We start from the raw sequence: 25,150 nt of genomic DNA on the forward strand, positions 1-25,150 counted from the left end.
GCTCCTCCAGCAAAGATGAACCACCAAAATCATGGCATCATGGAGATTCAAGACGCAAAGGTGAGCAAAGTTCTAGAAGGCCCTGCATGCTGAGAGGGATTTTAGCATTGCTTTTGCCCTTATCTATATATCACCACATAATTATTTATTACCATAAATTCTATTAACGAGGAACAATACTGAGTCCAACAACAGACAGACAAGATAGGTGTGATCCACCATCCTAGACCCCTCCTCAAGATTCACTTCTTCCAGAATCCCTGAAGGCTGATAAGGAGTCGCAGATGGCTGAGATGCTTTTGGTGCACTAATTTCATTTCATTCTGTTGCCCATCAAGGCTGGTAACCACTGTTCAGGCAAGGACCAGATCATTCTGTGATTATAAAGCACCTAGCACAGCTAAATCTCAGTCCAGCTTGTCTGTCAGCCTCCAGTTACGCAAAGCATGATAATAGCTGATTGCATGCCTCTCCATTTGTCCCTCCCTTGGGGCTTCCAGTATGAGAAAGTCAATCAGGGACCAAGTCACCCTGTGCATTGTCTTTTGCAACAGACTCCTGTCCCAAGTTCCTCTACAAAATTAATATAACATGATAATATGTAGAAAGTCTTCACTCAGACTTCCTTCTTATCCATTTATTCTTACAATAGAAACTTAGCAAGGTCACATATAATGATAATAATAATGGGATTAGGGGTAATTTAGAACATATATAAGGACAGTTTCTGATCACAATAAGGTGAAACACCTCTTTTCTCCTGCTGAGGCCTATTTGCCCTGAGTCATTATTTATCTCTGGCTCTTCACAACCCTGCTGTGCTAATACTGTTTCAACAGAGATTTTTAACATTCAATGAAGGCATTATGTTAGATTTTAACCAACTGATTGTAGTATTCTGCATAGCTGAACCTTATTTTTCCCCTTCACTTTTTTCAGGTGAAGCATTACATTTCATTTCAACCAAGTTGGTCTCTGAGTAGACCAGATTTAAATATCTGCAAACTTGCTTGCATTTTCTTCATCTAGGGATAATAAAGCAGCACATGAAAGCTGTGTTTCTGAAGTTTAGTGCTGAACAACACATTGGAAAAAAAATATGGTCAGTGATGGGTGAGAGAAAGAAATTACACGAGGAGTGCTATTCTGAGAAGAATTAACACTTTCAAGAATAGGAAGCCCACAGGGGCTGAGTGTGGCCTGTGAATATGAGCATGGGAGAGACCCAAAGTAATTCCTTCTTGCACAGCCAATGTAAGCCATAGAAATACCCTTGGTGTGTGGTTGCACCTTGTAGGGTCAAGAAGCAGTGAAAATCCAATGCATACAGACACCGGCAGAACCTGAAAGAAGAAAAAACTTCTCCCTCAGAGACATCCAGAGTCCTATGGGTCCATCGTACTGTACTGTCTATGCCATCCCTTTGCAGCAGATGAATAAGGAAGGGAGAGTGTTAAATTTCCTGGCATCTATTTTAACACATCTTCCATTCTGGGACCTTAATTATATCCAGGTGGTGTCCAGGTGCAGTTGTCTGGACTATCTCCATTGGGCACATTTGCTTATAGAATAGTCTGGTTAGAGGCTTTTTTGTTTTAGAAAAATGTGTTCTCCTGGCCATTCATTATGGGCTTGCACTCTTCCCAAATTTTCCCTATGTCCCCAAACTGAAAAATAGCTAATCAAAGCCATAAATAAAAGAAATCCACTTTGACAACTGAGAACACTCCTAACTAAGTTTATACAATACACTAGGCATCACTGATTATTCCAAAATCCACAGCAAGGGCATATTTTAAAGAGTGCAATATTATTTCTGAGATGAATACAGTTTGTGCTTTTTCTTTTTGTACTTGAGACCACCAAATCTCACCATGAAATCTAAAATATACCCTGGACTTTATGAAGCAGTAATATGAGAAGAAAGAAAGCTATAATAATCAAAAATGATGGCACCAATATACAAGAAGAACTTGAGGAAAAAAAGAAAGAACAACATTTTTGGGAGGCAAAATAATTTTCCAATGATCAGACACTAAATTTCACCACCAGATTTGATTATGCCCAACAATCTCACTAAGATTGTTCATGAGCTAAGTGCTGTCAAAATTTTATTATGGCAAACTGTGACAGCCTAGATGTGGGTTAGCAAACAAATGCTTCTAATGGTAATATGGTCTGACAATATCATTAACTGAGAGGACCAACAAATATCCTCATCCTCAGCAACCTTCATTCAGAAGATCACAGTCTGGACTTGATTTGGTTCATATCTGAGGCACTATAAAAGACAGATGATTAAAGAAAATATATTTTAAGGAGTTATTACAAACTGGCTCGGCTTAAATTAAATGTGAAACACAGCAAAAAGAAAGTTTCATAAGTAAAGTCATTAATTTGAAAGAACAAAAGTGCAGGTAAGTCAGCCAAACTAAATATTGAATGTAAAGAAAATGTTCAGCTTCCCTAAGACAAAGATGACCAGCATGCTAGAATAGGAAGGATGAGATAATATCCTGCCTTAAATTAGAAAAGCTTTGCCACAAGATTTTTCAAGTCTGTTAGCAAGTCTCTTTGATAAAGTAATAAGGTTGTAGACAGTGCTGTAGGACTGGGGAACAAGGGTATGACCTTCAATTAAGAAGGTGAAAAAATTGACCCATATTTACAGGTCTATTAGAGTCACTTGAATAGCTTGCTAGGTTTTAAAATAGCATTCTGTGGGGAGTCTAATTAATGATGCAGAGGTAAAAGCAATATGGGATAAAATGCAACATGGGTTTACTAAAGGTAGACCTTGCCAGATTCACTTAATGTCCTTTTTTGAAAAGGGAACTATGAGGGCAGCAGGGGAGGTATTTCTAGTAAAAATAGGGAAGCATCCATGTCTTTGTACGAGGCCCAGGTGATACCATATGGAAAACTGCTACAATCCTGGTCACCCATGTTTCAGGGAGATGCCTTCCAGCTGGAAGAGGCACAGAGAGGTCAGTGGGAAGGTTAGGAAAATGGATGTGAGATGTCTGGCTGTTCAGCCTAACAAAGGCTGGCTGACTGGGGATATGTCTGCGAGAAGCAGCCTGGGGAAAAGAGACTCAGCTAAAATAAAAAGCACTGGCACGGAACCTATACATACAAAGTGGTCAAAAGTAAATTCAGGCTGGAAGCAAAACGAGCTGCAAAAGCTTTGCAGCCCAAGCAAATGTTTCCAACAAGAGTTGTGGCACAGAAAGCTAACTACAACTCAGGCTGAGACGCAGGTATGTGAGAAAGGATGGCCCAACAAAGGGACCAGAATGTCACTTTGAAGACTCTCAGTGAAGATTTCCTCAGTTCCCACTCAATGATTTTCAGGTAATTGCTATGATTTTACATAAAACACATGCTCTGAACCAACTTTCAAATCAAATTATTCAAATTAGTTCATGTTAAGAAACTAGCACAAAACTAGCATTGCTATTAATTTTGCTGGTGGCAGGAGTTGCTGCTGGCTGCTGACAGGATCCCCTTGGCCACTGGAAACCCTTGTCTCATTCTGATGGGACAGGGTGTGAGGGGGAGGTAAGTGCCACGCTGTGGTGGACCCCATTTTACTGCCTCAGAAACATTCCCTTCCATTTAAAATCTGTCTTGCTTTAGAAGTCTTTCACACAGGAAAACAATTGTGGATTGTAGCACTCTACTTCCTCTGCTTTCACTTCCTCGGAGAATCAAAACTGACACACAGAAAGAAATTTCTAAAAAAAAGTAAAACCTGTTAACTTGTTTACACATTTAAAGTGTTCTCAAGAACTGAATGACCTTCACAGGTCACCTCCAACCAAAATTATTCTGCAGTTACATGAAGTGGTGCTACAGGCCTTGTCAAACCTCTTCTCCCAGCTGACCCCTCTCACAGAAGCTGGAAACAGTGTGGAGCAGAAAGGCTCTGTTCAGTGCCAGGTACAGTCTACCTACAAGGGTGACACTGCAAGACCATGCTGTAAGAAAACTGCTCACATCATCACCAAACTCATGAATGTTTGAGGGGAAAAAATTAAACTTTGGGTGACAGTAATTTCAGTGGCATTGAACACTTTGAGAGGGACATAATATGTAACCGAGTCAGCTTTGAAACCTGCTGGATTTCACAAACTCTGCTGCATGAGGAAGGCTTAATTTTTTTAAATGTCTGAGGGCCTGCAAATCTGCAGCTAAGCTGCGTTAAAGGTTTAAAGACCATTTATTATTTTCTACTGATCTAAAATCCTTAAATCACCTTAAACTCTTAGCTCATCTAAGATCTTAAAATAGAAGAACATAAGCTCCCTGTGTCACTGTATCAAACATTAATCTGATCAATATTTACTAAACGTATGCAGATAAAAGTCTAAACTTTATATTATTAAAAAGTTGTGAGGTTTTAGAACTGTCATGACTAAATGTGGCTCTCAGCCGACTTTGCAAAGGCAGTCTGCATTCATGTGAACTTTCACGCTTCAGAGATAGTTTATTCTCTGTATTGCACACATCCCTTCAATTTGGGGACCCCTCTTTATCATTTATGAGGTAGGGAGCCACTATAATAAGGAATAATCAAATTATACCATACCAATTTTGTCTGTATGACTAAGGAATGCATCCCACAATATTTGTATGGATAACTGCGCTCCATCATTTTGTTGTCCTTCAGCAGGGTTTCAGTCGCATATTGCACAATAATCACAAATATTGCGAAATATAAACAGGCTTGCAGCTAATCTTTTGATTTATTCTTCAGATCTTGTAGAATCATTAAGGTTGGAATGGACCTCCAAGATCATTAAGTCCAACCTTTGACCAAACACAATCATGTCAGCTAAAGCATACCACAAAGTGCCACATCTACCCATTTTTTTGAACACTTTCGGGGATGGTGACTCCACCACTTCCCTGGTGAGCCTCTTATCATGCTTAACCACTCTTTCGGTGAAGTTTTTTCTTAATATCCAGTGTGAGCCTCCCCTGGTGTAAATTGAGGCCATTTCCCCTCGTTCCATCCTTAGTTGCCTGGAAGAAGAGGCCAACACCCACCTTGCCACTGCCTCCTTTCAGGTAGTTGTAAGAGCAATAAGGTCTCCCCTCAGCCTCCTTTTCTCTTCCCTCATTTCCAGAGAAACTTAACTTTCCCTATTCAGTGTTAAGTAGTCTCTTACTTCCCTCTATCACATCCTTTGTTGTAAATAAAGGGTAGTTTTGCTTTTTCTTTCTGTTCCCCTAACAAAACCACAAAGATGGAAAGAGAACTTTGCTTTCCCCAGCACTGAGATGTCCAGAGTAGTTAAAGATGAGAGTAATAAAATAAGGAAAGAAAAGAGGCTTTAAAGGACTAGCAGCTCCTGTTACTGGGGCCTTGAACATTACAGTGGAGAGGGAATTATCAGCTCAGCAGAGAAAATGGGCTGCAGCACCTTCATATAGCCCAGAAGTGTAGGGGTGATGGGGCAGCCTAAGGACCCAGCCAAAGTGTGTGCCCTCGATGTTTGTCATTCTATGCAAAGACAATTTAGAATTGGAGACCCTGCAGGCTGGGCCATCCAGGTGCCTGTGCTCAGGGTACTCAGCTCTGGAAACGTGCTTCCTTTGGTTCTCTGTTGCCCACCTCACACCTCTGCCCTCCTCTCTCCAGGGCAGGGCACGGCTTTCAAATTCTCCTCACAGCTGTGGAGCTGTGGAGCTTTTTGCCTCTCAGAAAAGCTAAATTGGAGGCCAAGTACCCTGACTGACAGCAAAGCACAGCTGATGGCAAGAGCCACCAGGCAGCCACTTCTCTTTGCAGTCAGCCAGAAGCCCTTCAGGTGCCACAGCGGCAGCTTCCCCTTCAATTAATAAATCTGAACCGGGAAGAGCCATGGAGAGGCAGGAATTATCCAGGGCAGTCAAAGGGGACAAGGCAAAGGCTAATGGCCTGAAGCAAGAAAGAAAGGCAATCCAAGATTAAAAGATCTTAACAGCAAGGTCCGTCAGAAAGCACCCACAAGAACTCTTAGAATGGTTATTTTTGCTTTGGGAGGATCAGGGGAAGGAAGGAGAGGAGACAACTGCTTCAAGTCCAAGAAATAAACAAACACACTCCAGGAATACTAATCACTACAGAAACACTTCAAGTTGCTCCACTGAGGGTGAAGTAGTCCCCTCTCCCCAACCTGGCCAGAAATCTGTAATATTATCAGCAGTGCAAAAGTTCAGTTCACACTTTTACCTCTGTGCAAAGCTGACATGTCATAAATGAGGAAAAAAGCGCCCGTTTTTTAATGGGCAACCTAGTAAACTGCACCCATATTACTAGCATCCTTTTTTAAAGGATCTAGAAAATTTGGAGGGGAAAAGAAAAAAAATAAGTACTCTATTTAAACTCTCAGAGCTTTTCCAGCCCAGAACTGGATATAGCACAGCACTGAATAGCACTTGTCCTTCTGCTGGTTCCCTTTCTCATGAAAAATACATCCAAAGAAATCTGCTACGTCTCTCTATGGTAATTGATTCACTCAGATCCCTTCTAACATCTAAGAAACTGTGTGAGATGAGACATGCAAATATGGCTCAAGGTCTTTACCAGAACCAGAGGTGTATTTTGCCTGTTTGCTGTTTTAGTAGGCAAGTAACTACTCCTCCTCACATCCCCCATTTGGTTCAGGTTTCCTACCTGTACAGATATGCCATCCCACGTTACCAAGGAGCAACAAATCTCTGACTTCACAAGAAATAACTTGCACAAGGGCTAGGGCCTAAGCTCTGGACATGGGAAGAATCTCAGAAAGATAAGAAATCCCCACTTTGCTTCAGTTTTGATTTAAACTCTTCTTTCTTCAGTCTCTTATATGCACAGATTCAAGTAGCAAGGAAGACTTAAATCTGCATGCTAGATGGGAAGAATATTGAAAAATATAGTACTGCCATTCCTTACCAAGAAAAAAACTTACAGGCCTTTACACCCAGGTTCTCAAAGCACTCTAATTTCAGTACCTCCAGCATGGTAAAGAGGAGGGATACAACACCAGGTGCAAGGCTGTAAGAAGAGGTGAGTCAGAGGCCAGTGCAATTTGCTCTCATTATACCTGATGTATAATAATGAAAAAATTATATTGTGACATTAACTAGTGTGCACAACCCAGCAATAGAGAACAGAAAAAGACACTGTGTCAGTGTAACAGCACAAAAGTCAGGCGGTGAGTTAACCTGAGATGGCATTAGTAGAACAAGCTGAAAACTGATTGATCTGCATACACTGGAATTTATTACAGAAATAGAATACAAGTAATATAAACCCTTAAACTTCAGAAGCCATACCCATTGACTTCCTTGGCTTTTTTGCAGAAACTAATATGGCTCATGTCCTGTAAAGAAGGCATTTGTACTGACATACTCTCTTTATACACACTTGAGGATTGACTCTACTTGCAGTCATTTGTCAAAAGCAGCAGAACCAGTTGAACATAAATGTCCCGGCAGGCAACTCCACAAATTTTAACAGTTACAAACAGTTTCCCATGTACAAGCCGTTCAAGACAGAGTTAAAGTTGCTCAGACCTTTAGAATGCCAGGGAAAGCATTAGAACCAAGATCTGTCTTACTGGGGAAGTTCTCCATCCCCAAAAACCCGGCTGAGCAGACCCCCTTGAAGTTGTCCACTGTACAGATCAGACAAAGGCCTACTCTATTGTTGTATGGCACAACTTGGCTGTCTCAGTAAATCTCCAATGACTTTAGCAGAGCTAAAGCTCTGATCCATAGGAATTGACTGAGAAACATATTCAAGTACTCATATCCAAAGCTGCAGTTCCATTGGTAGTTGAAGATAACCCAAAAGTAAGCTGCTGACAAAGGGCAGCAAGAAGGGCAGGAGAGATGGACTTCTCCAGCCCACAAGCAGTCTAGCTTAAATAGCTTAATGAGAAAAAAACCTTTTATATCAGAAGAGAGGGCACTTTTTTCCAACAAGCCAATGCTGAGGACCTGCTTTCAGCTTGCTGTGACCCTCTCTCTTTTTCCACTGGTGACATAAGGCTCTGCTTTAAGTTCTGAGCACAGGATGATTTCTATGCAGAGCAACTTAGGAAGAAGTTCTGTGCTGACTTATGATTATCTGTGTGACTAAAGTCTTCCTTTCTTTGCCAAGGTAATAAGCCCTTCCCCTAATCTTTTGTGCAGCAGAGTAAATATTAGATGTAATACAGCAGATCTGGTGGCAGTTTTAGCAGAAAGGTGCTGGTGTCATATCATGTAGGATTGTACATATAAATGGCACCTTTTGAAAAACCCACGGATCTGCAGGGTTTAAAAATACCGTGTAGCACCACTGACATCTGCAGGAACATGCTGGTTGGAACAGCGAGAGGAAAAAAAAAGCCAAAATGAGGCTTCTGTGAGAAACTGCTGTAAGAAAAGCCAGGAGATGTACTCACAGTGCCTGACTCCTTGGCATATTTAAGATAAAAATTTTGGGCAGAGTTGTTTAGCAAGAAGAGAAAGTAAATGAACAAGTATACACACAAGTGAAAATCAGAGCACTGTGCCAACACTTAAAGGCAAGAAAGTTTGCTCCAGCTTGACATACAGTAGCCAGATCCTGAAAAAAAAGAGAGGAAAAGTCTTGAGGACAATTCCTAGTGATTACCAGTGATATAAGAAGCAGTCTGCCTTTTCCACCTCCTCTTTTGCATGGTAAAACACTGAACTCCGCCTTCATCTTCTCTCATCACATGATGCTGTTGCACTTTTGCCACACAAGAATCCAGCCACTCCGCTTTATACCAGTTTACCCTATTTACACTAGGAAAGTTGTTTCTAATGCACATCATTAACACTGCTGCTAAAACATTGTATTTAAAATAAATGCATGCAGGTAGAAAACAAAGGAAAATTTGGTTTTTCTGCTCAGGATTCATTTGTAGTGTTTCTTGGCTTAAAATTTTTTTTATACTTAGTGGAACAGCTGTACAAATATGACCGGGGAACTGTTGGGCAAGGCACAGAGAAATATGTGCCACAGCAGATCTATAGACACTGCAAGAGTGTGGATGAACATGAGCTACCTGATGCAAAGTGGGAAACCTGGTAATACAAGAGTACAAGAAATGTGGTGACTCTGAAAGGAAAAAAAATGCATCACTGAAGGATATAAGTGACAGGAAGATTGATATAATGATGAAGTATTAGGATAGCACTGGTAAAAAAAAAGTAAAGAGTGGGATCTGGAATTTTTTGGGGGGAAGAAAGCAAGAGATGCTTTGCCGGCAGAACTGAGAATCTTTCTGAGAGATGAGTGATATGACAGACTATGCTGCTTTGGATGACTTCAGTTCCCCCAGTATGGCTGGGGCAGAACATGACAGAACATGAGGTGACAAGCTGTGTCCAAGCCCAATCTCAGAAGTCCAATTAAAGCCTCAAAAAAATTCAGAAGACAGAGCTCAGAGCAGCCTACAGGCCCTCATGTATCTCAGGAGAGGACCACCCCAGTATAACAATGCTCCTAGGCCCAGGCTGATGTCAGGACTGGAGGTCCAGGGGAGGTCAAGTCATGGCATTTAAGTCCTACTGGGTGCCCACAAGGCCCTCACACAAACAGCAGTAAGACTTAATTGGTCTTGACTAAGGTTTCTCAGCAACAGGTCCCGCATCAGTTCTTTTTTTTTGAGCCCAAGGACGATTTTTTATGAAGGACTAAGCTGTTGTTTGGTAGTGAAACTAAAAAGCCACCTCTCCAAGGTCCAGACAAATTCCTCCTAAAAAGCATGGCACTGTCTTTTATTCAACTTTAGATTTTGGTCTTAGACGGACATCTGAATTTTGGTTTGTTTTATGGTTCCACAAGTCCAAGGGAGAAATGAAATCTGCATCTGACAGTAGTATCAGATTTTCCCTCTAACCATCAGCCTTACTGATGCCTTTCATCAGCATGGATCCCAGGCCATGGTTTGCGGGACCTGCACTGACCATGGGTTCAGAGCAGGTATGGGAAGAATTTCATGCCATCAGCATGAAAACATTACTTAGGTCAGTAATGCAGGTTGCTTGTGCAACTTCCACAAGGACTCACAGTCTACAAGTCTCCTTGGCCTAAACCCTCCCCCGACTGCTCCAAGGGTTTCCACAGCCTGGCTGAAAGGTAAGGGGTACAGTGTACAGAGATCTTGTGAGACCCCAGCTGCAGTTCAGCATCCAGCTCTGGGGTCCCCCACATAAGAAGGGTATTGACCTGTTGAAGCAGGTCCAGAGGAGGGATACAAAGTTGATCAGAGGACTGGAACACCTTTCCTATGAAGACAGGCTGAGGGAGTTGGAGCTGTTCAGCCTGGAGAAGGTTGTTCAGCTCCAGGGAAACAGCCTTCCAGTACCTAAAGGAGGGCTACAAGAGAGCTGGAGAGGGACTTTTTATAAGGGCAGGTAGTGACAGAACAAGGGGCAATGGCTTTAAACTGAAAGAGGGCAGGTTTAGATTAGATATTAAGAAGAAATTCAAGGATGATGAGGCACTGACACAGGTTTCCCAGAGAAGCTGTGGATGCCCAGTCCCTGGAAGTGTTCAAGGCCAGGTTGAATGGGGCTTTGAGCAATCCAGTCAAAGGTTTGTACCTGTCCCTGCCCAGGTACAAGTGATCTTAAAGGTCCCTTCCAATCCAAACCATAGCATCAATGCTGTGATTCTGTGCCTTTCTCTGCTGGAAATAATTTCTACATCAGAAGAATAAAGAGACTAACCTAGCCCCTCACCGAAACAAATCCATTTTGCTTTCCCACCAGTTTCTTTCTGACTCCTTGTCATAGGTTAGCAAGCATAGTCCCGGAAGGGACGTCCTTGCTAAGGGGTGCTTACAGTTTCCTCTGGGAACTGATAGAACCTATCAGCTGGCCAGTTTGAATATGGACAATTCTCTAAGCCACTTAAAGTTGTGATCACCTCTGTGATCCACATTTAAGAATAGGCAAACTCCCCCTCCAAGCTCTCTCTCGTTTCCGGCGCTGGGACAAGTGGCTGCAGGCCCCGTGTGGGGGCCAGCGGGCCCGGCCAGGCCCTGCCTGGGCCAGGCCGGGCCGGGCCACGGCCATCCTGGAGCCATGGACCTGTTCCAGCCGTGGAACCCCCCCCCACTGCCTTGCCGTGGGCAGCCGGAGCGGCTCGGCTCTCCCCCCTCTCCACTGCGATAAGAAAAATTCAACATTCCAGCTGCAAAGCTGCAAGGCCGAGGTGAGATTAACCCTTTTATTGCTGTGAAGAGCTGAAAACCTGAGGGAAGAGAGAGAGGAGATGCTTAAAGCTGAAATTCTGTTGTGAAGCTATGATATATCAGAGTATCCTGTTGTAATTTCATGAAGATATGGGGGGTGGAGTGTTCAACTTGTGAGCAAAAGCACCTGCGCTGAGATAGGCAGATGCTGACGCAGCTGTAATTTCATGAGAAGTTTGGACAGGGAGAGATGAACCAGATGAGGACTTTTGCTCCAAAGGGGAAAGGAGAAAACCTCAGTCCGTAGAGATGAACCAGATGAGGACTTTTGCTCCAAATGGGAAAGGAGAAAACCTCAGTTCCTAGAGATGCTCCCAGAGATAGTCCTAAAGATGAAGATGATGAAGACCCTTTGCTCCCAGGGAAGGAGAAGGGCCTCTGTTTTTGTTTCTGAACGGCTCAACCTTAAAATTGTACCCCAAAAAACTTCAAGAGTGGACCCTCGAAAGCAGTTGCGGGAAAAGCTGCAAGTCGGGGGAAAGGACTCACACGCAGGCAGAGAGACTCCTCTTCCTAAATGGACTGAACAATATTTGGAAGTGGGCGGCTGTCTCGTTGTGATAATGTTTTCATAGCATGAGCAAGAAGAGACTTCTCTTTCTAAATGGACTGAACAAGGTTATTATGGAAGTGGTAAACAGACTGAACATCTTAAGGGTTGTCTTTTCACATTGTCAGTGGGAGAAGGGAGGAAGGTGGGGGGAGGAGGAGAGTTCTGAAGGTGGTATAATTTTTTTTCTTCTTTTAGGTCTGTTAATAAACTTCTTTATATTCTTTCAAGTTTGGTGCCTGTTTTGCATTTCTCCTAATTCTTATCTCACAGCAGATAAACAGTAATGAGTATTTTGGACCAAACCACTACACTAAATTGGTGTTTCTGCCCGGTTACAAACCGAACCCGCGACACTCCTCTATCCTACTAACAATAGGTAAGGAAAAGAGAGGGAGATAAGACCAAATAGATTCACAAATTATTTCCCAGTACAGTTGCAAAGGCTGACAAAAATAAGCCAGAGGTATTACTGAAATGTCTGCTCACACCTCTAAAAGCAAGTTTGCACCAAGAAGCCCTGTCCAGTCAGTGTTTATTCTGATCACTCCTAACATGTCAAGTCTGCCCAAATGGAGGCAGCATTAAATGTTTCACTGCTCCTCAGAGCACCTAAGCCTGTCCTCCATATCTTGTATCAACTAACCTCAACTCGCTTTTCCTTGGCTTTGCACAGGGCACTGCTGCAGAATTCACAAGGCCTCAGTCAGCTTATAAATAAGCCTCTGTTGATACCAGCACTCAGCTCTTCTGGCCTGCACCAAAGAGTTGTGGCAGAGACCGGGGTGGTATGAGAAGAAAGCAAAAGATGTGAACAACAAAGAGGAAGAACAGAAAAAAATGTAACACGTCATAGATATAAGATTATGTGTCCTTGTCTACACATGGCAAGAGCTAAATTTCAAAGATATCTTTGATAAGCTAACTAGAATGAAATCTTTAACTCTGTATTGCTGACACAGTCCAAAGTATGTCTTATAAACTTTAAGGAGGATTTTCTCTGAAAGCGGACACAGACGGATCTGTTTGCACGTGTTCAACACTACTGACTCTACAAGTGGCATTTTAAAAGAATGACAAAAACTTTGCAGATGAAAGACTGGTACATGCTGCACTTAAAGAAAATAGGTGGGTGTAGTGGCTCTTGTGTTTTGTGTTCTGGCATGCTTTGGAGATACATATATATATAGATATAGATATATATGTATATACTGACTTTTGGCAGTAATTACAAGCCCAACTCTCTGGCCAAAATCTTATAACAGATGCAAAACATGGGTCTTCAAAGTAGTTTCTATTGAATATCAGAGTTTTCATCACATATTTGAGAGACAATACTTCTTACATTGCTGAATACATGTGTAATTTGTATAAGTAGAAGAGTATAAATTATCATATAGTATAGCAAAATATGTAACTGTGATTAATGCTAATGCAGCCTAGAAGAATATTCAGAAGACTGTTAGGTAAAATATACTAATATACTGTATGAATATACAACAAAATAAAATGGACACCAAATACTTCTCACATTTCTTTAGTTTTCATTCTTCCATTTATTTCCCAGCCTTATACTTACTGACTATGTGATGAAAAGAAATTATTTACACTTTAAAGTTACACCTGTTTATTTAGTAAGGAAGTTAGTACCTGGTAATTCCAGAGCCATGCAACTAAATAGCCCTTAACAGTATGGATAGTGTGTATTGAAAGAAGATCACCTCCAAGCTGTCTCAGCTCTCACCACACATACGACAGGCAGACATCAAGGTCAGCCGTTTTTCTGGCTCATGCAGAAGAACAAACACAGCCTTATACAGTGCGTAAGGAATACCCATTAATCACAACCTCCAACTAAGAGCTTGCAACAGAAACAGAATGGGATTTTCCCCCTCAAGGAGTGAGAACAAATACTACTCTTCCCTGTGATCTCTCAAAACTACATCTGAAGAAGTCTGGTTTCTTGCAGAATAGTTGGGCATCCACAGCAGTGCTTTACACACCTGAATTCTCTACTGCTGTATCTGAGCAAATATAGCTAGTGATGGCCTTCTGCAGAGACCACATACATCCAAGTTTTTGAAAGTAGTCCCTATTTGCTTCTGTGGGCCAAAAACCTTTAGTGAAAGGAAGTAATCCTGCTATGTGCCTGACAACAAAGTCATAACTTCACTGGATGTTTCATATAGGCAAAAATCAGGTTCTGAATGCAGTGAAAATTATTCAAAAGAAATAGAACAGAGAAGATTGCAAATTTAGAATACAATTGACCCTATGGGTAATACACAATTTATTGTATTTTTAACTAATGTCACCTGTGAACAAAAATATAAGCTGTACTGCAGTTGAAGAGAGCATCTTCAGCAATTAGAATTAAGATAATATGGGTAGACTACTAGGCAAAGTCAGACAGAGGCAATAGCCTTTAACTGGCCAATTAAAATAGCTGGGAAAAGTACACAAAACTTGGGCATGCACATTTGTCTGCAGGAAGACATTTCATGAAAGTTTTATTTAGACTTTCCAACTAGTTTAATCTCCTGAAACAGTCTAATTTCAAACAGTGGCTACTTACATCCCTCATCCAGCTCCTCTTGGACCTGCTTTTTTTTTCCTTCTAAAAAGAACCTGATCTCAATGTTGCAAACTTTTTGGGACATAGTATTTTCAGAAAAGCCATTCGAAATTTAACATGACAGAGAGGATAAAGAAATGGGTTCAAAGAGGAATTGATCCACAAAAGCCAAAAAGTTGCTTCATACAGGGAACTATGGATGCACTTTCCTTGGCAGGCCCCACGGATAATCATTAATAAAGAGTATGGGGCCCAGCAAATGGCAAACACACATACAATTATGGCAAGGGTCTTCATTCTCTTCTTGTCCTGCTGCAGTTTTGATCTGGTCTTTGCACAGAAGGAAACAGGACAGTCATTTTCTGGGGTTATAGAATAGTCTCTGGATGGAGATGAGCAGTCAGTTACCAAAGACTCTTTCTTTGGTCTCATGGAGGAAGAAACACTGTCCTCTGCTTCTGATGAAGATGAAGCCCCTGGCCTCGGCAAGCCACAAAACCTCCAGGATAAGCTGCTCCTCCTTGGAGGCTCACAGTCCTGCACGCTGCCACGCCGCTGGTGCCTCTGGATGTTGTGGAAGATGTGCATGTTGAAGTAGGTCACCAAGAGCAGCGGCACAAAGAACTCCAGGGTGGATGCACACAGCAGGAAGTACCAGTTGTCAAAGAACTCGGCGTAGCACTGATCCGCCGCTACCACGCTGTGTCTGGCCACGTGCTCCCAAAGCAGGATGGCTGGGCAGTAGAGCAGGAAGGCAAAGACCCAGATGGCCACCATCTTGATGGCAGGGCTGGATGTTATTCCCTGCTGGGCTCTGTAGGATACCTGCGAGGGAAATAAACATAAACAGTTCATGTTGGGGTCCCTCCCCTGCCGTGTAGCCCTGGGAGAGGGGCCCTGAGGGCACAGACACGGGGCTTCCCTGCCCCTGCTCAGCCTCGTTCCCATTGGTTGGTTTGTGTCCCCTGCGCGGGCAGAAGGACCCTTGGGCCGGTGACTGGAACAGTTCCTCAGCAGAGCCCCGGCCATGCGGCTGGAGAAATAAACATCTCTCTGAAACATCTACCACGAATCTGTCCATATATATATTTCTTTCCCACGGGCCCCATTGTCTGATACATCGTGTTACAGAATCCCCACTGTAACAAGTTCAGACTTGTAGAGACTCATTTTGGAAGTAAGAATAGTAACAGGGGAGGAACTCAAGAGATGCTTGGTGATACAGAGCTGTAGCTGTGCTGGTCAGCTGAAGCTCACCCAAGTCTGTTTAGTTCATTGATGCTGACAGAGCATAGGGTTATCTCTCTTACAGGTTAATATCACTGTATGAGGGTCCAGGTCCAGGGGACGAAACATGATCATCCATCTGTACCTAGTAATTTGGTATGCCCTGTTTGAGACACCTATTGTCTGAACTAGCAGAGGAATTAGCACTTTATAGTTGTTTGGAGCATGACTCCCACTCACTGGCAACAGCACTGCTTTTTACAGCATTTTACAAACAAATAATGGTATGCACCATGGTGCTCAACAGAAAATGAGGCACATAGATTTAACCTATGAGAAAATTACTTACCGGACACTTCATGAGGATGAAGGAATAGATACCACTTCTGCACCACAGCCCTTAGCTGATGAAACTAAAAAATCACCCATTTCCTTCCTTCTCCACCCACTCCAGGGCCAGTACCTATTTTCCACTATATGTTGCAGAACAGATAGTTATATTGTGGTTCACATCCTGCTCCATCCCTTTCACAGGATGAATGTGTAATTCTGAGAGCTTAGACATACAAATTGATAGCAAAAGTTTGACTTAATGTCACTAGAACTATCATACAAATGCCCATAGGTGTTAATTGCATTTGTATAGAAGCTCTGAATTTTGCACTTTGGAAATTCTGAGTCTTTGGCTCTCCAGCGTGAGGTTTCTTACACAACAAAAGTTTTGGTGGTTGATTTCCCAGATGTTTTCTTTAATTAAAATAACGTAAAATAATAAAATTTAGTAAAAATGTAAATCTAGTAATTTAAATTAGTTATCATTAACAAAAATAAGACTGAAATTCTATCACATGATCATACATCACAAAAGAACCGGAACCTTTAGTTCTCTGTGACATTCCCTGCCACTTGAGCTAACAATGTGGCTGGTGAGAAATGCTGGCCTCCACCCCTAGCAGGGCCCAAGACATAAAGCACACACCAGGTATGTAGGATTCTCCACAGAAAGCAGACAGAATGTGTCTGAAGTTTGAGGTTCTTCTCCAGACACCAAGAGGATTTTATTGCTGCATATCTACAGGCAGTGACTGCAGTCTGTCCCTTGTTCCACTCTCTGTCTGTTTGCTCTTGCTCCCAGTCTTATCCAGAATCATTTGTGACCACATCTCAGGTCTAGACACACTCCCTGGTGTCCTTTATTTCACTGCCCTAGCTTTACTGTCTTTTCCTTTCATATCTGATTTTAGGTCCAAATCCAAATCAAATACTCTGAATTTCCTCTTTCCCTGCTCCTTTTTTACCAGTCTGCTGCCTTACCCTTTTTACCCCCTAGCCTGCTTTTCCTCAGGCAGTAACACAACAGCAACTTGCAGCAGAAATGGTGAGAAAGGTCCTGGTTGACCAGCTCTGCACTGAAGCATGCTCAATGGAATATTCACCCCATCTAGCTGCAAATATCTAATAATCTCCACACGCCAGTATATTTTTGAGAGGTATTATCTTGACTAAATTTGGGCTTATGCTCATCAGCATGGCAAAGGTTGGTGAATATAGTCCTCCAAGGAAAAAAATCAGAGAAGCTATAAACAGAGTACTTACAGCTTTAGTAACTGACAGGAAACGGTCGTAGCTGATAAGAACAATGTTAAACACTGACGCTGTGCAGTGGAGATGGTCCATAACCAGCCAGAGCTTGCAGATGCCTCTTCCCAAGTGCCATTTCCCTGTCAGGCTGTAAGGGATGTAGAGGGGCATGCAGAACACACCTGTGGAAAGCAACCACAACGACACCACGTGGTTCATAGGGGATTGCAAACTCCTGGAAGCAGAGAGATGCACTATGCTGGTACTTGGGTAAAAAAATCAACAAATCTATTGAGGTGAATGTGTAATTTACACACAGAAATCCTCAAATTCTCATGAAATCTGATGGTGACTTTCTATGTCTTCGATCTTAGTGTGATTTATGCTGATTGTTGGGAATAAGCTCAAAGCAAATCAGCAAAGAAGGATTTACTGAAGAAGAAAACTAAAGTCTAACCAACTTAGACTCTCTAAAGGTATATAATAGTACTGCAGCATATATGCACTGTGGTTGCATTCTGACATGTAACCTCATCATTGTATTTCCTCTGTTCTTTTATCTGTGTTTTAATTTTCCCCCAAACACATCTAAAGGTGCTGCCAATAGCAGTTATTACTGTAAGACTGGTTAGCATTTGTAAGCTAAAGACAATATATTGGGCTGTCTGTGTGGTGTTTGGAAATTTCTTTTACCAGAGATAGAGCAGACACAGCAGAAGTATGAATCTCCCATTTTCAAGGAATGTTTAATTTCATGCTTGTTCTCCCCCTGAGAATAACTCCAGAACTACTTTTTGGTTTGTTAAATTTGTGTTTTGTCCAAAAGACTTTCCACTGAAGTACTTCATTAAGAAAAAATCATGTTTGTGTTTTATTTTTAAGCCAGCAACTTCTTCATTTTAACACTAATATTCTTTCAAAAGTGTGGTGCAATAGCTCATGCTACATTCCTGAAAATGCTGATCTACCAGAGACAAATAGAAAATTCTATGCAGCTTCAAGATCCATTTTAAACTCTCCAGGTTATTCTTTTCTTGACTGTCTTGGGGTGACGTTATGATGTGTATCCCATATCGCTGCCTATGCCCAGAAATTCATTTTTGTGCCTTTCTATGCCTCTAAACTGAGCCTGAGAGGAGGAAGAAAAAATTGAGCAAAATTTTCTCAAAGCAGTTTGCAGCTCGTTCAAGGTCATATAGAGATAGCAGGTTTTTTTCTCCTCCCAGCTGCGGCAAGGGAGCGAGGAAGCACCCGGCTTGTTGTTTTTCCAGTCAGCTTTTGGCCAGTTTGTTTTCCAGTTTTCTTGTTCTCCGGAGAGAGACTGAGAGTTGGACTTTGCTTTTCCTTCTCTGGAATTCCGGATTTTCTCCCTTTCCTACTGGACTGCTTTCAACCTCAGAGCACATCGGGAGGACTTTCCACCGGGCACAGAGGGCCTGGCCCTGGGCCAAGCCCCAGCTCCAAGGAGACCAAAGGGAGGACTCTATCGCTTTCCCAGGTTTTTCCTCCACAGTGAAAGATTTTACCATTTAACCTTATTTTCCTTTCCCGTGTGTTTGTTAAATAAATAGTTTTATCTTCACTTTCCTTCGAGGAAATTTTTTTTTTTTTTCCCAAACCTGGTGGGGGGAGGGGTGGTTGTGCCTTCTCTCAGAGGATATATTTCTAAATTTGGCCGAACCAGTACATTGACATATCCACCAAGATCTTAGAAGTTACTAAACATATCCAGGGTGATGTGGTCCAGTGACAATAAAACCTGGGCAGTGAGCTGACAGACTGTTCTCAACAGGGAAACGCTCACAGGGCTTTCAGTACTGATGGCTTATTTTAACATATACCTCAAATACAAGCAGCATCACTTTGGTACTAAATACACATTTCTCATAGTTGCTGATGACAGCTCCTGTTCTCATGAACTTCAATGGGATCAATGTTTGGCACCATGTCAAAAAGTAATGACTGCTTTTAGCTATACATATAGAGGCAAACTCCAGGTTTTAAGCACTTACATTTGAAGCTATTCTTATTTTTACTAATTAGTGGATGCAAAAACATGAGTCACATCCCTGGAAAGGTTCCAGGCTTTTAATAAATTTTAAGAAAAACAACCCCACAACAATTTCAGAAAATGAAGTATTTGCTGATCAATATCAGAAGCAAAATCTTAGATTTGCACAGTCTGTATAGGCTGATGGCAATCCGATGGCAATCATTTCCTCTTGGCTGATTTAAGAATGCATGAGGCACCAGCCACAAAGAACTGATGTGGAAGGTAGATATTTAACTCTCTTGACTAAGCTATGAGATACGAGGAGAAACAGACCTTTGCAGAAGAACTGAGCAATGAAACAGCAGATCCAGCAAATTGTCTGCCTTGGCAGGAAAGCAAAGGCTTCATCATATGCATCGTTTGGTTTCTGCCCCATGGGACAAGCCCCAGAATAAGGCAATACATATTATAAATGGCATAAATGAAGGAAAACCTTAAAGACTAAACTAATACACTTTACACAGCATTGACAAAGGAGCAGCATCTGGTGGGATGGTATTGTCAGAAGTGCAGTCGGTCTGTGGCCGCGATTTCCTTTCTCACGATTCAGTGAATACCGGTCTCTGTGGCCATCCTGAAGAGAAAGCCTTTGTGTGCAGCAGTACCTCCTTGCCAGCCTCAGGCCAAGATGTTTGCTGGCACATCTGCCATGGGACCATGGTTTTGTCAGGTTTTCTCTGCTGCAGGGACTGTTTCCCTGGCTCCAGCCATGGAGGAGTACTGCACTAGGCATTCACACCACCACTGCCTCACTTGGCATCACCAGCCAGGACTGGATCCATGGCAGCTCCAGCAACCAACTCTCCCAAAGTTCTGTAGTGGCACTATGGGAAGAGGGGACCAATAAGGAATGTAGACAAGAGATGCCAGCAGGGTGTTACTGGTATTGAACAACCCATTGGATCAATAGCCTCTGTTAAGCTGAAGCCAATAAAAAGACCGGGTGATAAAGTGTCTTGCTGTAGTGTAATACATTCATAATTCATTTACCTGGATGTATCACACATATCTGTCAAATATAAGGATGTTCTGAAGTGTGTGATGAACACTCTTACAGGAGAGGCAAAGGTAAATCATAAACTGTAGCAAACAACCTCTTCAATTAGTATTCACACATAACAGTTTCTCCTTTTTCTTGAAGCAACATTAAAAGTATTTTTATGAGAAAGGATGCATTTCTCATTATAACATATTTTGAGACATACTGGGCTATTAAAATACTCCATTCAGCTTCCACCACTCCAGATCCTTCCCCCAGACACAGCTGCAAAATAGTTCTCTCAGAAAAAAACACACAGAAAATAAACACCATTGCTGCTCCTAAGACTCCTACAACACAATTAGCACGAGGCTCCACACCTGTGACTTACCCACTGCAAAGTCAGAAACAGCAAGATTCAGAAAGAAATAGTTACTCCGATGCCTGAGGTTTCTGTCCATAATGAAAGCAAGGATCACCAGGATGTTCCCAAGGATGGTCACCAGCGACAGCAACACCATGAGGAAAGCCAGCAGCACCAGCACGCCCAGTGAGAACTCGGAGCTCGGCGACTGGCTGGGCCACGTCTCGTTACGCGTTGCAGCCGCGTGCAGAGCTTCGGCCGTGCTGTTGTGCATGGTGGGTATCCAGGTCAGGTCAGTCTGGGAAGGAAGTTGTATCTGGCAAAGTTATCCAAAAGGTTGGGACAAGTCTATTAACAGGCTGGGCTGAATAGTGGCACATAAAAAAAAAAGATTCACAGTATCAAAAAAATGGAACACAAGACTCCAAGACCTGGACTCGCTAAGATTTCTTGATCTGAATGCACCTATTGGCCTAAAGAAAGACACTTCATAAGCAGTGTCTTTCCTGGACACAGATCCTTATCTACTGATGTCAAAAATCTTCTCAGAAAATAACTTTCTTCACAGTCAAGCAGTTTGCATATTAGCAATGTGTAAGTGGTTTTACATACCTAATTGTGCTGAAGCTAAAACCATATCTCATTTTCACCTCCACAGTGGTGAACGGGATTAATATTATTACAATTCTATTTCTCTTATAGTAAAATGTAGACACGTTTGCACTTGCTGCTGTAACACTTTTTAAATTTTACAGTTAATAACAGAGATATTTCTTAGTGTTGCTGGTTACAGAGCATTTATAATGCAGTTACATGCAGCAGAAGCATAACCAATACCTCTTCAGCTCATCCTAATCAGAAGCTCTGGGAAGAACAAACCAAATATTTGGATTTTGGGGGTCTTTATAGTGTGGCCCATCTAATCCTGGACCTCCCAAGTAATCCTAGATAAGATTTTACTCCATGAAGTGCCAAGCCTTTAGCCCTTCGCAGGTGTGAAAAAAAGATAACCCTTCCTCACCACAATTCCATTTATTTTGGTAGGTGTGCACAGAATTTGGCAGGCCATGGCTGTGGCTGACACTCACCGACTCTGTAGCACCATGGCACATGGTGTGACCAGCATTTCAAACTGCAGCCATAATGCCAGGTGCTTGGGAAGATGTAGGGCAAGAAACAGGGAAAGAGAGGGTAGGAAAGATGTGGGGAGGAAAGATGTAGTACTCTGCTGAGGAACAAAGGGAATATGTTGTAAAGAGTCATTAAAGCAAAAGGTGTTGGGTGACAGAAACAGACCTCAGGAATGGCAAAATGTGGCAAGGAGACACAGCTGCCTTAGCTGTGTGTGCACGGCTGCAGCCTGGGAAGCACAGAGGAGGCACTGGAGCTTCCTGGGCAGTCACCAAGCCACACTTGACATGGGTGGCCTTGTGGTGAGAGCATGTTGCAGAGCTCAGGGTGAGGGAGGTGATGAAGTCTTCTTTAAGCAGCTCAAGGAAGCGTCTGGACCACAGGATCTGCTTCTCGTGCAGGACTTTAGAGTTCATGGCATCTGCTGGAAGGGCAACACAGCAGGTCCAAGCAGTGAACAGGATTCCTGGAGGCTGTCAGGGGGAACCTGCAGATACAAGTCCTGCGTGGGCCAGTGGCGGTGACGCATAGCTGGGTCAGCTGCTCAGTGGTAAAAAAGGGGCTGTTTAGGGATGCTATCAGTGCAGACTTGGCTGTAGTGATGATGAGGTAGTGGAACTCAAGATCCTAAAGGGGATGAGGAAGGACAGTAGCAGTGCAGACCATGGGCTTCAGGTGAGCAGACTTCCATTTAGGAAAGTGGTAGTGGGATCCCATAGGAGGCAGATCCAAAAGACAAGGAGCTCAAGGAAGCTGAAGGCCTGCCTCTAAGGACAGCAACCTCCATGCACAAGAATGGTCCATCCGAGTTCTCAAGGAAACAAGCAGATGTATCATGACCCTGGGGACTACAATGTAACATGGCAGCATGAAGGAGTTTGAAGGAGGGACAGGATACGAAGGAGATATTTAGAAATGTTTCCTGGCCACGTAAGAATGATGTTACGAAAACAAAAGCTCACCTAGAGCTGATGCTTGTAAAGGACATCAAGGACAGCATGAAGAACTTCAGCCACCCCATTAACAGCAAAATGGTGAAAAATAAAAATATAGGTGCTTTGCTGGATGGGAGCAGTTATCCAGTGACAGCAGGTGCAGATAAGGCTGAGGTACCCAGTGCTTCCTTAGCTTCATTCCTCACTAACTAGGTCTCCCTTTCCTTCACGCTTAGTGAACAAGTTCAAGGATGAGACCTGCCATGAGCAGGTGAGAATAAAGCGGGATTACTTGAGAGGACTTGACCATAAAAGTCCATGGAACCCATTGGGCTATCAAGAGAACCAGCTACCACCTTTGCAAGGCCACTTTCTCTCCTCTTAGAATGGTTGTGGAGATGAAGGGAGATTCCCAACTGAAGAAAGGCAAATGTTGCAACGATCTTCAAATGCTGCCACAAGGACAAAATGCCAGATCGTCTTTAATCCTTGGGAAAATAATGGAGTGAGTCCTCTTGGAAGGTATTTCTGAGGACCTGGGGGAGGAGAAGATGACTGGGAACAGTCAGCATGGACTTACCATGCCTGAGCAAGTTGGTTGTCTTCTTCGATAAAATTACTAGATTAGTGGAAAAGGGAATATAGTCATTTGCTTTTAAAATTAGGGAATAAATCAAATGTTGAAGTTTTAATCATAGTCCTGTGTGGCACTGAGGGGGAAATCTATGTGGTACCTCCTTTGGAAAATAAATGACATGGACATTAGGAGAATCATTAAAGTTCAATATTTGTTCCAGAAATAAACAAACGAAAGATAACACAATTTCTTCCAACATGTATTTTTTATTTGTTGAGAGCTTTTTTTTTTAATCTGAGAGTCAAAGTAGAAAAAACTGGTGTGGCTTGAGTTGAAGCTCACAAAGTCATACTGTCACCATGTATTTATGAGGCCTATTGAACATCTGCAAAGACAGAAGAAAATTCAAGGACATGAATTTGTGAAATGGATGAGTGACTGGATAGAGAGACCTGGGTGAGAAAACCCTTTGGCAAGAAACATCCATTTGAGTCAGGGCATAAGAACAAAAGCTGAATAAATATTTTACCATAAGCCTGAAAAATGTCTGATTTGTGATTTACAAGGGAGAATATTCATGATGCCACCCTGACCGAGACAGTTTTAAAGCTGTGGGCACAGTAACCCAGTGCTTGACTTACCCTGGGAGCACTAAGCAAAGTTTTCAACAATTAGAAAAATACAACAAATTTTTCTAATACACAGGAGTGGTGTGAGAAAACAGTTTGAACACTGTGTGTGTAAAACAAACTCTAAAAAACACTGATCTCTAGTAGCTTCACCATGGTATGTTGTTTCAAATTCGCTGCAGATTGTGCTGCCTGGCAAATTCCCTGACAAATTAGTTTTCCAGCACTGCAAAAAGTGGACTCAGTTTATCTAGTCAATTATTTTGTAGGTTATTTTTCCAAAATAAACAACACATCTTTAAGCACAAAATGCAAACTAAATTTTTATACTACAAGCATAGGGATAGAAAAGCAGACGACTCAAATACATTTCTATCTCGGGTCTACCTTCAGTTTCTCTATTTAACAGATGCTTAGTACAGCTATTCTGTAAATGTTTTAACTCTGTGTGTTTAGATTTTTTAAGCATCACGGGAAAAAAACCTCACAAAGTCTCTGCCAGCACCACAGCTCATGACAGCAATAACAACTGTGCTGAATCAATGACCTCCTCCTGAAGCTGCATCTCTCTTACCAATCAGGCTCACAATCCGTAACACTAACCATGTGAGGCAAGGAAGCATAGCGAGAATGAACAGTGGAAGATAATCTTCCAGTGTGAAAACTGACCCATAGCCTGAAGAGAAAGAATCTGACTCATAAACTGAGCAGCTGAAGAGGAGTCTTCAGTTCCAGACCTCTGAACAGAAAGACATTCTAGCTCTTCAAAGCCATCAAATTTTGTGCTATAATTAAGCTGCTTCCATGCATTTGAATTGTGTTTGCAAAGGAGTACTCTGTTATGGCAACACTTCTACAGCCAATTTCAAATTAGATCAAAACTATTTAATTAACTGCTGTTCTTCATTGTTCTGTGCATCAGATTTCTCTTTCCTTATTTTATACATTTTCACATTTATAAACAAAGAGGAATAAAATCACAAAAAAGGAGAGAAAAAAATGTAGCCAGTGACTCTCACTTACCCATCCATGAAAGCCTTCTGGGTGAGTTGCAATACTCAATACATGGTAAGAAAGTTTGGCACATGGGATAGGGTGCAATCAAGCTCCACTGCTTTCTCCAACACATCTACTCACTCCTTTCAGCACTGGGTATTCAACTGCTTTGTTTGTTAAGAGCTGCTTAAGACATCTCTGTGTCAGCTTCCAGACCTCTGAAAACCCCATTCTCAAGCAGTGAATATGGCCCTTGCTCCCCAATAGAAAAAATCCATTTTGATACTTGTTCTGAGGAAGAGAA

At 42.3% G+C, this 25,150-nt stretch overlaps 1 protein-coding gene across 1 annotated transcript; it reads right to left on the reverse strand.

The window, feature by feature from the left end:
* Positions 1–13,635: 13,635 nt before the first annotated feature.
* Positions 13,636–20,908, reverse strand: LOC121665465 (histamine H3 receptor-like). The gene is made up of 3 exons (XM_042029705.1): positions 20,606–20,908; positions 17,198–17,364; positions 13,636–15,199 (listed from the first exon to the last, which is right to left on the reverse strand). The coding sequence occupies exons 1-3, from the start codon at positions 20,850–20,852 to the stop codon at positions 14,417–14,419; spliced, it is 1,197 nt and encodes a 398-aa protein (XP_041885639.1). The 5' UTR covers positions 20,853–20,908; the 3' UTR covers positions 13,636–14,416.
* Between the last annotated feature and the right edge of the window lie 4,242 nt (positions 20,909–25,150).

This window comes from Corvus kubaryi, unplaced genomic scaffold (genome assembly GCF_017639235.1).
Source record: "Corvus kubaryi isolate FWS band 111438036 unplaced genomic scaffold, C.kubaryi_AGA036_p1.0 132, whole genome shotgun sequence".
In the NCBI taxonomy this organism is placed as follows: Eukaryota; Metazoa; Chordata; class Aves; order Passeriformes; family Corvidae; genus Corvus; species Corvus kubaryi.

Bases quoted from the DNA above. Each gene is read 5' to 3' on its own strand.
- LOC121665465 (XM_042029705.1), bottom strand. From the start codon at position 20,852: ATGCACAACAGCACGGCCGAAGCTCTGCACGCGGCTGCAACGCGTAAC. The intron at 17,365-20,605 runs GTAAGTCACAGG...TGCTTTCCACAG, and splicing joins TGTTTCTGACTTTGCAGTGG to GTGTGTTCTGCATGCCCCTC. The intron at 15,200-17,197 runs GTAAGTACTCTG...TTTCCCTCGCAG, and splicing joins TCCTGTCAGTTACTAAAGCT to GTATCCTACAGAGCCCAGCA.